Source organism: Stegodyphus dumicola, chromosome 10 (assembly GCF_044657685.1).
Source record: "Stegodyphus dumicola isolate Sdum_Otavi_A_Nest chromosome 10, ASM4465768v1".
In the NCBI taxonomy this organism is placed as follows: domain Eukaryota; kingdom Metazoa; phylum Arthropoda; class Arachnida; order Araneae; family Eresidae; genus Stegodyphus; species Stegodyphus dumicola.
Window position 1 is genome coordinate 104974722 of NC_140777.1, and position 14994 is coordinate 104989715.

General features: G+C 34.8%; 1 protein-coding gene across 1 annotated transcript in view; it reads left to right on the plus strand.

The window, feature by feature from the left end:
• LOC118197850 (5-hydroxytryptamine receptor 2C-like) overlaps nucleotides 1-14994 on the plus strand; it is a 1008613-nt gene that overhangs the window by 967463 nt on the left and 26156 nt on the right. Inside the window, exon 5 of the mRNA XM_085825349.1 lies at nucleotides 8764-9416. Coding sequence (XP_085681475.1) covers nucleotides 8885-9416 — 532 coding nt within the window. The 5' untranslated portion in view covers nucleotides 8764-8884. The remainder of the gene's footprint in view (nucleotides 1-8763; nucleotides 9417-14994) is intronic.

The following is a 14994-nucleotide window of genomic DNA, read 5'->3' on the forward strand; positions in this document are numbered from 1 at the left end:
TAGAATTCCTTACCAGAATGAGGTTTAAGAATCGCGTTAAATGCAAATGAGAAGTAGAGTAAGTAGTATTTAAGTCAAGTTCCACTGACTTCGCCAGAGAGAGTTAGGATTCCTGAATAGCGCGCGTTTGCCTTCGGGCTACGTTTCTCTAACTGTTACTACGCTTCGCCGTATTAAGTGCCTTTTGATAGCTGCACTGGGTAATTTAATATTACGGACCAAATAGTTTAGAACTGTGTTAGCTTCGGCTAAATCTTAGTTAGTCATTAGTTAGTTCTTATTTTTTACATTTTGACTTAAGGTTAAAGTGGAGGCTTTGCTGTACGCCCTGAGAAAGGTTCCGACTGTATATCTTTATTTGGAGCGAACAAACTTTAAATAAAAGCTAATATGATAAACAGATATGTTAAATAAATGGAAATAATATGTGTAATGAAATTTTAGTCTTTTAAACTCATAAAAACGAACAACACACTGATAGAATTAATGGTAAAGCTGGTGTCAGTTTTGCGTTCTGCTGAATTTCCAAGTTTAGGTAATAGGAAATGCGAAAGACTAGAATGTCAGAGGGAGAGAATTGTTGTTCGTGTTCATCAGGTCAAAAGGCTTCATAGAGTTTCTGCGTCTACCTGTCCTAGTATCGAAATCTGAAATTTCACGTCTGTTCTAGCTGATGAGAATAAGTTGAAATACGGAAACAGGTCTGTTTATATAATCCGACAAATTTATTTTAGTTTACAGTTCTCTACATTTCGCAAAACTGCCGTAAGTCTGAATGACGTAATCTGAAATTAAATTCAGACGTTTCTTTAGTCACTGTTCTGTTTCTGCTACGGTATCTAAAACGAAATACAGACACAGAAACAGACAAGTGAAACCTTAACTAACTAAATAACTTCCTAGCTGAAAATAAATTCTTATGGCTAGTTAACTTCAACATTTTTAGTGAGCGTACAAGTGGAAAATTTGCGTTGTGTTTTTTATGCATCCGGGACCGTGAGGGGAGAGGATCGGATAACAAGAGGTAAATACAATATATATAAGGAAAATATAAATAGATATGAGGAAAACAAAAAAATAGGTTTCCAGATTAAAATATTGTTTATCCAGATTCCTCAACATTTTTAATTACATTTCACATCATCGGTAATTAGGACTCAATTCCTTACTTCAGTTACACATTTGAACTAATCGATTTATACCATTATCACATTCAAATTAAGGATTTACAAATTTCTTTTTTTTTAATTAATGAATTTAGTCTCAGAATTCACTTTATGACCCACTTAATTTAACTTCAACCAGAACTACTGCAGTAAATTCTAAGATGGTCAAAAAACACATTACTTTTTTCAGGTACACCTCTGAAATTCAACGTCTATACTAAGGATAATTTCACAAAAACAAACTATATTTTTATACCATAATTAACTTATTAAGATTTTCCATTTTAATCTCTGTAAAGAAAGAAATAGGAAGGGAGCGAATTTTCAAGCATTCAAACTTAATTTAGAGTCAGAGTTTAAATAAGAAACAAAATGTCCTAATAAATATTTCAAAATGAATTTGTCCAAAACATGAATACACAGGAATCACTTATCTTTAAGTAAACATCTTGAAGAGGGCTAGGAATCGACTCGGCGAGACCTTGCACTCCTGGTAAATTTTATCAGCCGGAAGAGAAGTACTGAAGACTGATTTAATTCACCCTTTTTTCGGAACTCCAGCCGAAGTTCGAAACACGATTCTTTCAACATCCTTACATTTTCGCTTCAGCTATCTCGACTGTGGAGAACGCCTACAACTGGTTCAACTGAGGAAGTCACATCACTGGGGAAAAGGCAGCCTATTAAGTTAGGAAGTTAACGGAACGCTGGAGCATACTTTCACTCTTCTACGATATTGGAAAAAGGTTCTCGGCGATTTCAGGCTGCCAACAATCACAATTCCATACTTCGGTTCTAAGTGTAGGTTTAAGCAGCATCCTGCCTTCGCAGTTGACTGCAAGTAATAAATGTCTAATTCAACCAAATCAGAACGGAAAAATATAAGACGACAGTCCCTAATTCAAGTCTTTCATTTTCAGAAGATCTCGCTCAGCAATCATTCTCGCATTTTAGCGAAACACGCGGCCGGGGAGCATAATTGCCGCTCACCGCCGGAAGCACTGCTCGAAGACGAACTACATGTCGTTTCTTTTTCTCCCGCTCATCCCAAGAGCAAGTTCAAAGTCTAAGTGTTAGTCATAAAGTCCACTCAAAAAGTGATTCAAACTCAAATTGTCTTCATCTCCTTCACAAACACAGGCTTCATTTATTGCCCCCTTTTTTGGACTAAATTCCCGTTTCTTACCCTGAGGGACCGAATTAAGGTTGATCACACATGCACACCCTTCTTAGCCAACACCGGACACCCAGATCGCCAACCAAGATGACTTACAACGAAGGTGAAGTGGCAACCTCTGACTTTTCTGTCACGCACATCCTGTCCCAAATGTCAATTGCACAAAAGAAATTTCTTCTAGAACTTTCCAAGGGACAACAACAACCCATGAATCCCTAAAACAAATCATGACTTAGCAAAATCGCCTCCCTTCCCGAATTCTTTTCACAATGAATCACCGAATCTATGACAGAAATTTTAAATAAAAATGAAAGTAAATAATATTCATAGAAGCTAAATATATTGTTGCGTTTTTCTTTTCTGTCACCAGTTATTACGTTATTTTCTTCCTTCACGTTCGTACAGGGTTCGCGAGGATTTGGAGCGAATAATAAACACACTTTATTGGCCAGTATTACACGTTTCACAGTCGCCGATGAACTACTATAAACATGCTGACACGATTAGCGACACAGACTTCAGGTTATCAGGCTATCACGCTGGAGACAGCTTCACTGCAAAGCACCAGAGTACAGCTCCCGACTCTGCGTGGTCGTTCTTGGAACTCCACGTACTCTCGAGACTCTCCAGGCTACAACTCGCGATACAGTCGACGACACACTAAGCACAGCTCCCGACTTTTCGGTTCAGTCGTTCCCGGAGCTCAAAGAACTCCCGGAACTCCCGGAGCTCTCGACGATGCGCTAACGCGATACACTGCGAAACTCTTTCGGTGCACTCGGCCACCCACTCGGCTTTTGCTGTCCGGCTGTCAACTCGATCGACTCCGCAGGGATTGACTCGCTAGACGAGATACCAACTCGATACTAACTAACTCGCACTCTGACAAGACACACTCTATCAACTCGCTAGTTGAGACACTCACTCAATGACTGACTATCAGCTCGCTAGACGAGGCACATTCTATCTCGCACTCTATGCGAGGCACTCACTGACTGCAGACCAGCAGGGTTTATATAGCTTTCGGCATGTGTTCGAGAACATTTTGGGCTAAACCGGTAAGAATTTATTCCAGAAGGTTCTCCATCCGTCCATGGCATATCGCCAATTTTGTTGCCAAATGGGCAATTTCTCGCAAAATGTGGCAATTCTGCCTGCCTTTGCCATTTTATGGCAACCCTAAAACTGCTTTGCAGGGAAGCTATCTCACCGCGTCTGTACATTTCGTAATAATATATATATTTATATATATAAAAGTATGAAATCTGGCGCCGAAAATTAACGAAGCATCAATTTATTCTTATTTGTAATTTGAAGGTTTATAATACTTTTGTTTCAGATCTTATTTCCTTTCGAAACATTTTTATTTTGTGAATTGAATAGTATTTGGTAATCGATTAGACTGAGCAAGTTAGCAGCGGTTTTAATTAAGATATACCAAATATATTGCTATAACATTTGTGTTTCTAGAATCGCTTCTCCAAATGAGCCAAATGGGCAATTTCTCGCCAAATGTGGCAATCCTGCCTTCCCTTGCCATTTTATGGCAACCCTAAAACTGCTTTGCGGGGAAGCTACCTCACCGCGCCTGTACATTCGTAGCAATATTCTTAGAAGCATCTGTTTTTTCCTCTAAATTAAACCATTAAAATAATAATTCAGGATTAACTAAAATTAAGATTTTCTTAAATCAGAAAAATAATTCACCTGGTTTTTTATAACGCGATCAGACAATTATGTACGCAACACTACCGTATAATACAAAAGCTGAACAAATATTTTTGCTTTCATCGCTTTTCTTGGAACGTGAAAGTCGTCTTCAAATTCCTTTGCTACAACAGTCTATGGTAAAATAATATAATTCTTCTGTAAACTTGGTATGACGTAAAGGAATTTTACGTAAAAAGATATAATGTATACTTAAAATGCTGTTCTTCCAGAAGTGCAGTTCAACACTTTGCAACCTTCAGTTCACAACTTTGGAAAGATTAGGTTTACTCATAGCTAATAGAAACATTCATTACACGGCACAGTCCTACTACTACACAGCAGTCCTAAATGGTACAATTTTCTATTATTCTATCTAGAAAATTCCTCCGGAAAGTTCCTTGACTCCGCTGCGTTTTCTCAAAACTCTTCCTATAGTTTCAATAGTTTTTAATATACATAATTTATTATTAATAAATCTTTCAGCAGGCATGACGTAGGACATCATGCTATGGTATATTAGTGCTATATGGGAAACATTGTGTGTCTACTAGCTGAACAGGTCTACTCAACCTGTTTAGTATTAAAATATTAATTAAAATGTGTACTGCTAACATCTATTAACGTTTTAAGATCAGGAAACACGAAAGATCAGCCATACCCTTGACTATGTTTTAACTCCGAATCTTCTGATAGCGAGCCAGACATGCTACTAGTTGCAGGACGAGAACGCGTTATAGGGACCAAAACATTCCTTATATTGTGACTCTAATAATTTTTATCAAATTATGCTGAGAGAAAAGCTTCAAGAGATTTGATTGTGTACTTCATTTACTGAATTTCATTCTTATCTCCTTAATATATACAGAAAATTAGCAAGAATTCAGTCAAGAACTGAATTCTTGACTAAATCTACGCCCAACATAAGATTGTCGCTTTTTTAATTTTATAAGTAGGTGTAATTTTATAAAATGTATTCTTAAATTTCTAGTTTTTTTTTTTTTCATTCTGTAGTTCTTAAAGTACAATACCTGCCACTTATTAAACTCAAATTCAACTGCTTATTATGTTCAGATTTCAAGGAACCAAAACAAATACTCATTAATCGACAGAAAATCTCTCGTTTATTAAACTCATCTCCGCCGCTTTTTAAGTTCATATTGGCAAAAGAATGAACGTCAGTACCAGAATATCTTATTTGTACCCATCAAAGTTTTTTTAAGTTCATCTCATTTAACGTGATGTGGACCGTGGTTTTACCATTCAGGTATGAAGTACTTCCGTACAATGATTTTAACTGAGATGTTCCTTCCGCCTAGTCCCTCTGCTTGTAAGACACTTTTATGAGTTCTTTATCTGTATTGAGTCTTCGGAGGGGCAAAATTCCATACCTCAAGGTTAATAGAAACAAACTTATAGATTTGTTAAAATTTTAGAGATGAAATAATTTTCGGATTCCACCAGCACTGTCAAAGCCATAACCTTTGAGGTAGAAGATTTAAAGAAAGAATAAGCTTAGTCTACAAGCAATAGTCATATATAATAAGCTATTTCTGAAAAGAATCTTTGTCTATGCGACCTATAAAATGACTGGTCTGCACGAGTTTCTCTTTTTTCTAAACACTGTTTTGCGGTCTTCATTGTTGGATTATTTCTAAAAGGAAATTAGAGACACACATTCAATCCGCATTACTTGTAAATTCGTATTTAAGTTTTCTCCTCCAACTACCTATTTACATATTAGTCTAGATTTCAGCTGAATAAGCAATGAACATTGAACTCATCCATAATCCTGACAGCCTTAAACTCGAAATGAATTCTGTTTCTGAAGGTTAGTTCAGCGTAGACCACCTGTCGCCTTATCAAAATATAAACTGCTACCACATAGACTCAGAAACATTTTAAAACCTCAGAATGTCACAGATAGAATCGCAATTAAAATTATAGTTAGTAACACCACAATCAAAGAACAGAACAGTTATTGCAAATAACGTCGAATTTTCTCTGACTTACCGTAAAAGCTCGCAATGTGTATCCTTCATGAAGCGTTACGTTTATAGCTGTACAAAAGGAAGCCTCTGCACCAAATGTTTTTCAAAGTGCTAATATGTGAAAGGAATTCATGAAATAAACTAAATCGCAGTATAACCTCAGTCTTTCGTAAAACATGGTCGAGAAATAAAACATATTCTGCAGTAATAAATGTAAATAACAAATATAGGGAAAGCAAAATCCCCTCACACGTACAGAGAAATCTTTTTAGTGTTGCATTGCTACAACAATCATTTTAGGTTCTTCTACAGGAAAAATTCATGCTGAAAATGGATTTGGGTTCAGAAGTGTGAAGTGTTTATTGAAACTGCTTAGATAGAGCATAACACCTTAAAGACTACGAAAGACACGTAAGATAAAGCAAAACAAATTGTAAAAATATGACAACAGACATAATCCTTAGCATCTGTGAATAAACCGTTTCAAAAAAAAGTTATTCATTCCTCCTATACTGACAAAAGACGCCATTTATTGTGGGAAAAGAAAGTATTTCTCGATAGAATGTATTAGGTGCTCTCTCAAATTTATAAATATTTATTTATTGCTTTCACATTTTACAATACTCTCAAGAAATATATCCAGGCTTTTGACGAATTTGTCTTCATTTGTTACCACGTATTCAAAACCGAAATCATTAAATTATGGTTACTTTGCATTTTACTGATATTTATTGATGATTCTGTTTCACTAACTTAGGCTCATTGATTGTAATTTTTTCAATCAAATGGTTTACTCCATAATGTAAATCTTTGTTTTTCCGTGCCTTTAAATAAATATCCTGTAACAGTCTATTTATCATATCCTCTGTCCTTGTCAAGCGTGTCGTAAAATGCTGCTCTATAAAAGTTAATTTCTTTTTTAACTTTTGGATTTTCATTACTATGCCATCAGATGGTTTCAATTTCAAAACTAACTTCTAATTAGTCACTACAATTGATAACTAAATTATCCTTTGTTAAAAATTAGAGAAACAGATTAGAGACTTCCTAAATATAAATTTGCAAGTAAAGTGCCTCAGATTTCAACGCGATCAATCATAACGTTCAGCCAGGTCGTCTGAAATCTTGGTATCACGTTTTCGAAAACGTTTGCAATAAATCTTTAACATTCTCGTATTTCAAAATATATATATTATACATATATTCAATACTACGCCTTAAAGATGAATAGATAAATTCCGTATGGTCTTACCAATTGCATGGATCTGCGTACCATGTTTCAGGATCAAGAGTCTTATTATCAAATCCCATAACGTTCAGCTACGTTCTCAAATCGGCCGTATTTATTCGTTCAAAATATTTCTTTCATCGCCTAAAAAGCTTAAACACTAGTTTTCCTTTTTAAGGATTTTAAAGTTGAACATTGAACCAGAACATCCTATCTGCTTAATTTATCTTGTGTTGCATAACATGATGTTAATAACAAAGAACGTACTTATTTATTTCATTGATTATGACTGATAGTTTACTGTGTTTACCCTCCTGAATGCCAATGATTGTTTTTATACAGTCATGAGACTCTTTATCACATGATATACATTAACTTACTATTTAAAATAATTTGTTTTTTATTTCCTTAAATGATCGAAAGATGCTAAACGAAAGACTAAAATAATTGATTAAACTAATTTAGCAAAACTATGGCTGTTTAAATACAGTTCTTCATAAGTAAATCCAAACGTCCGAGCCATTCAGAGGATTAAATATTTAAAAAATATTGTGATCATAAAACTGATAAAATACCCTGACTGTGTGATAAAAAGGCTTTTAATAAGGTATTTTATAACATCGTAAATTATTTAAAGTATGCTCATCATTTGTATACGTCCTGTTCTGAATAACAGCTAAATCATTCAATAACTTTTATACTAAGTAATGATATTTCCTGCCAATATTAAGACAGCTACAATGGCTCTCACAGCCTACATATAAATAAATGAATATTTGTTTTCAATCTGAGAAAAAAATTTCTTGTGAACCATTTCCTTGAAATTCACATTTAGATATAAGATTTTTTAATACTGCATATATTACTGAAAACTAAAAAATACGTAAGAAATTCTAGAAGCAAGGGAAAAATTAAATGCGAATATTCTTTAGCAATTAAGTTAAGAATGTATAGTTAAACGTTTAATTAAAATTATCCTCTGGTTTATGTCGTACAGAGCTGGAGAGCTTATTTCTATAAACATATGTCCTAAACCTTTTTTTTTTTTTTTTTTAAATTTATTTCTGTTAATGGAAGTTCTAATTTTTGAAGTATTCTTCATGTAGCAAGAATTCCAATCAATGAAACTTTATTATACTTTGATTAATTAGAAGCAGACTATTGTGAAATTTTACAGAATCTATTATCTCAAGAACTATCTCATCTCCAATTGTTGAAAACTTTCATCTGCCCTTGCGTACTCAGTAACTGTTGTCTATACATAAAACGTGTTCTTGTATACATAAAAAATGGGTTAGTTATATACATTCGGTTTAGATATGGACTGGCTGAATTTATATGTGATGCACGCTTACCTTCATAGAATAATAAATATAATTTGCTCAAAATATTATACTGTCTTCTGTTTAGTTTGTAACGTACACTGTATTCTAACACATTTTTCTTTCTTAGTAGTACATAGTACATCTAACATAGTATATTTTTCTTTCGTAGGTTGTTTTGAACTATAATCAAGTGGTCTTGTGGTCAAATATGCTTGCCTAATTAGCTGCACAACCTCGGTAGATATTCATCAGTACATGATTTCTTGCACCATGCTTTAATAAACTAAAAGATGGATGTATATTTAGAAAGTGGCAATATGTATCATCCAGGAACTTCGTTTGATGACTCTGTTTTCCCATTTAGCTTTCGGACTAGAGCCTCTGATCCAGGATTGGGTAGAAGCATTATTAAATCCGGTGCACCTGTCGTCACCATATACAATATCGATAATGTGTCCATGATCGATACGTCTTATTATGAAGGAACTAATGTCTTCGTGGATGTTAACATCACCAGTGACTTTCAACACGAATTACGCAATGCCAATGAATCTTGTACTCTGTCTTCCTGTTCCGTTGCCAATACGTCAATTTCCTTCGGACCGGAGGAAAATCTGGAACCCGACAGTAAAAACTGGCTATTTCTTCTTTTATGCATCTTGGTGATTGCCGGAGGATTGGGAAATGTTCTGGTATGCTTGGCAATTTGCTTGGAACGAAGACTACAAAACGTCACCAATTATTTTCTTCTATCCTTGGCAGTAGCGGATCTCTTAGTATGTGTGGCTGTTATGCCTTTTGGAATTTTAGAAGGATTCCTGGGTAAGTTGATTTCATATAGTGTTTTTTTAATATTTTTCTCTGTGTACTATTTAGTGACTCTGTATTACTCCCCATATACTCTGTATACATGAGTATAACTTAATGCAATTTAACGTAAATTCTGAAAAAGACTGTAAAATTAGCTAAGTAGCTTCAAATTTTCTTTTATACATGTTATTCATTCGTTATAAACTTGTATAACCTTTTCAATATAATGTTTCATTTAACTCTTATTCGATTTCATTATCAAAGGGTAGGTGATGACACTTCCAGTGATTTCCTTGTTTATTATGGGATAATGTTCTATTTCTGGGTTATATCACAGAAATTTTCCTATGTAGATTTTTTAAGTAAAATAAAACTGTTATTCTTCTATTAGTTTATTCATTCGAAATCATTTTCGAATTTCTTTTGTAGCCTAGCTTTATTCAATTTTGAATAAAATATAATCGTATAACTAAAACTAAAGCATTAATGTTTCAAACAACCAAAATTTTTGAATGCTTTAAAACAACTAAGAAGTAGACTTAAAGCATTTCAAAGGTAGTAAATTTAATATACAAATAGTGCAATTCGTGAAATTATTTTCAGCTGCTCTGTAAAATGCCTAAAGCATTTATATCCCAAAAACATTACTACGAGTATTACAACGCATCAACATTTTCTTTTTCTATCTTTTATCATTCAATGCTATGATTGAATAAGTAATTCAAATCATAGCTCTGTTTATTATTAGAAGAATATTAACAGTAACTGAAATTCCTTTTTAACACATTATTGCCGCGATGTTTCTCATTGAAATTATGCTCTTATTTAATGTCTTATTTTATGCAGTCACTATGAGACTGGAAGAAATTTTCCAAATCAAGAGCTTTTCAAATTTCACAAAAATTAAGAAACTTTGTAACGAAATATTTGTTACAATTTCTTCCTTTAATTTTGTTCCTGGAACTTTACTGAATCATTCTGCATGTAATAAAACTTTTAAATGATGTAACCAAAGAATATGGCGATGTTAATACTGAATATGGAGAAGTGTCTCAATCATGGACTTGACACGGACTTTCACGGATCATATTTATTACGCATAATCTTAGAATTATAAACATAATAAACCAGTTCAAAAGCTCAAATAGAAGCACATATTTTTTGTATTTTCAAGCTTACATTGCTATAAGTTAATCTAAATTTAAATATATATCAGAAACACTATACAGGTAATAAGCAATATATCTGTCGACAGTATAAAAGAGAAGTTGAATACTACACCTTCTCTTACAGAAAGCAAACATTAATAGAGGTATGATTTTAATTAAAAATTTTGAGAACGGCTGGAGTTTCTAGTTTTCTTGGTAGATAGTGTAATAGTCGAATTATATCATCAGCTATTAATTATGTTCGCTAATGTCAAACTTGATGTAAGCTTAGCGTTTCTTAAGCTACTACAAGTTTTCCCAAATTCTTCACACTAGTAAAGACAAAATATCAAGGCTTTTATATTGCAGTTTGAAATCGCTACACATTTTCCCAAACAACCTTATAATTAATGATCATACGTATGCTTTTGGTAATATAAAAGAAAGAGTCTTTCTGATGTAATGCATGAGAAAAAATTTAAACAGAGATTTTGCTAAAAAAAACTTAAAGTTGTGTTATTGAAGTACAACTTTACTAGCAAATTTGAACATTTAACAAAACTTTTACTGACTTTAAATTTCGCCTTACAAAGACTCTTTAAAATGTTAAATTATGTATTTTCAAAATCCCGCTGTTAAAAGCCTTTTTCGTAAAATTTGCTATCTCATTTTGATAAAGTTTAGCAGTAGAAGATGTATAGACATTAGGTATTTTTTTGGAAGCAGGAGATGTGAAAAATGAGCAACGCCTTCGCCGAGAATCGAACCACGGACCTCTGGGTAAGCACCCAGTGTGCAGAACACTAGTCTACCAAGGCGCACTTAGAAGGTGGAAGAAATACCTTATATACCCCCTTTTAAAGGGCGACTGTGGTTTTTAGGGTAACCACTCGCCAAATCTTGGGTGTGGAGAATCATCAACCACCAACCTTTTAGTCTGTGCGCCACTGTAGAGATATTGGATAATTTTTGGAAGCAGGAGATGGGAAAAAATGAGCAACGCCCTGGCCGGGAATCGAATCACAGACCTCTGGATATTCGCCCAGCTTGAAGACCACTACACCACGAAGGCACGCAAAAAAGGCGGGAGAAATACCTTATAAAGTACCTGACTGATATTTTGAATGACTGATTATTTAAGGAAATCAAGGCTATATTCATTTTTTGGAGTATCATGTACTATTATTTATGACAAATGTAAAAAATAAAAATGTCATACGAGAATGAATCAAAAAAGTAAAGGCAAATTCCATATAACAGTTTAGTGATTATAATTTTGAACGACTTAACATATTACTTTTGTTTGTAACCTCCCTTTCTGGGTGATTCTTCTGTTGTTCTGCTCTATTAACTTCTTTAATGAATTAGAAAAGAAGTTAAGAAGTTTTTCATCTACTTCCGATAGCAATTTTTCACTAATCTCACTAAGATTAGTAAACATGCTTCATTATACGGCAAATCATCGTATACTACGGTTTATGCAGTCCATGGTTAATTTAACAAATATACCAAAATCTAGCAACATTATTCATTATCTACTTTAATTTAAGCATTCAACGTAACATTCATCTGAGATGTTAATGACCTAGTACATCGAATTCACCATTTATACACGTACTTTAAATTCTATTGCTCCCTAATAAACTTTTAATTTATTTATAACATTTGCTTCTTTCAGAACCAGACTATTGTAAGGAATTTCTACAAGTTTCACTTCTGCTGACAGAAAGCGCTTAATGGAGCGGTTTCCTTATAGAAGCCGTAGCAGAGTAGAGTGCTCATAGACAGCTGCTTGCCTTCTTGCTAATACCAACTACTCGAATAAGCAATGACAGAGCTGCACATCAGCCGATGTTGATAAGCTGCATTCTGTGAAATTATTTTTTCCTTTTACCATGTATTTTACAATTACATTTACTTACTGATTCTTCTTCATAAAAATTATTATTATCTCTTGCATCACAAGGGCACTTCTACGCATATTGGAAGTGGTCAGTTAATAATTTCGATCTGATATTATACAACTAAGCTACTGGTAAGTTAAGGGTTCCAACAAGAACTTCCTTAAATAGCTAAATGAAACTTGCGAACTTCAACATAAGAGAAAATTAAAAAATACGTTTTTACTTGCTTATTGCAAGTAATAAAAGTTTTATTGAGCGCCGCTGTATAATACAATATGACAGGTATTTAGCGATCTACACTCATGTCCATAAATTAAGGATAATGCAAAATCAGGCAAAGGAAGAGTTAGAAGCAAAACAAATTTGACTTATTTGTAAAGTTTATTTATTAAACAAAAGGTAAAGAGAAAAAAAAAAAAAAAAAAAAAGATGCTATATGTTTGATATTATTAAAAAAATTAGCGATTTTTTCTCCCTGGAGCAAATAAAAAAAAACCTATTTACAAAAAAAACCATTTACTACATGGTTGGTATGATTGTTAATACATTGTATGTCTCCCAGACGATGCAATACAGTCCGTACAACGCCTAGGCGTGCTGAGTATCAAATTATCGATCTGATCTTGGGGGGTATTACACCACTCAAAAAGCAATCCGAAGTTCCGGTAGACATGTAGGAGGAGGTTGACGGGCTGCAACTTGTCAGCCAAGCATGTCCCACACGTGCTCTACTGGATTCAAGTCCGGTGAGAATGCTGGGCAGTCCATACGGGTGATATCCTTCGATTGAAGGCATTCGCTTACGATGTTTTCACGGTGAGGATGGGCGTTGTCATCCATAAACACAAATTGTGCGCCCATGGCGCCCCGAAACAAACGTACATGTTGTTCCAGAATGATGTCCCGATAGATTTAGCTTGTCATCGTTCCAATTTGAACATGCAGGTCAGTTCTGGAACCCAGAATAATTCCACCCCAAACGAGCACTCCTGCTCCGTAACGGTGTCGTTGAATGATGTTTTCTTGGTGATAACGGGTACCTGGAGCTCTCCATATGAAAGTCCGGCGAGAATCAGACTGCAAGCTAAACCTGGACTCGTCGGAAAACATCCCACAAGCCCACTGTTGCGGTGCCCACAATGCATGCTCTCAACTCCAGGCTAACCGCAGGCGACAATGAGTTGCAGTAAGTGGAACGCATCTGACAGGTCTACGAGCATATAGACCAATCTGCCCTAAGCGTCTGTTCACGGTCTGCCTTGAAATTGTCGTACCAGTGGCTGAAGAGAGCTGACGAGATAGGTCTGAAGCTGTGTTCCGCCTGTTTCATTTGGCAGTAACTGCCAAATACCGCTCCTCATTCGGCGTTGTAACTCTGTGCTGACTGTAACGTCTACTCACATTACCATCATCTTGGAATCGTTGCCAAAGCCTGGAGATGACACTCTGGGCAATTCCAAGTTCGTCTGATACTTCCAGTTGGGTACGCCCACATTCCAGACGGCCAATAATTCTACCACGTAAAAAATCATCCAAATGCGTCATTTGTGTCATAACTATTCGGTTATTGCACTGAAATGTTTATAAAGCACCTGCGAACAATTTTACTTCTTTGCCTGTATTTCTTATATATCACTCTCTTACACTCTCGTCATTGTGACGTACCATCGGTGTCATCTGGTTACTTCCTGAAATTTGCATATGATTCTTGAAGATGTGTGTAGTGATTTTACAGGTGATATATTTATTTTAGAGTTCGATTTCCGCGTGACTCCGAATTATCCTTAATTTATGGACATGAGTGTATTTTAAATATACACATTCTCTGCGAACTCTTACCTGAATGTTTAACCAGACATTCGATTATCTGGCAATGGAAATTAGTTCCTTATTCATAGCGTGACTGTAAAACCGATGTTTATACCTGTTCATCATTGGTAAATAGTTAATCACGCAGAAAATAACTCAATGAAATTCCTAAGTTGTCATTCTGTCAAAAGATATCGCCATTGCAATATGAAAGAATTATTTCATTAACTTGTAGCACAAGACTTTCTATGATCGATGTTGATAGCCAGGCTGTTTTGCGTACAAAAGAGAGCGGAATGCAGATATTTTTTTTTTCTAAACACAGCAGCTTTCTGGAAACAAACCCTTCAAACACTTTCTGCGGTCGCGTGGGAGTCATAAAAGATCTACAATGCTGTTGACTCCTATTTTTTACACTTCGCCGAATGAATAAATTTTGATCTTCATTTTGATTTCTTCATTGACCGGTGTGTCTTTTGTACGACATTACCCAGGCTTTTTCTGCACGCATCAAATATTTTTAAACATTTTCGATAAACTGTACATGGCGTTTGGACGTTACTGATAAATCTCCAACAGTCTGAACTTTAAACTCTGCTTTCAATCTCTCGATAACACTTCCCCTCTTCTATCATCCAAACATTTGTAGTTGTTTGTTTTAAATATCTGTTTTCGAATTTCACTGAATATTGCAATAAAACTCACCTAATGCCTTCTTGAAGAAAATCG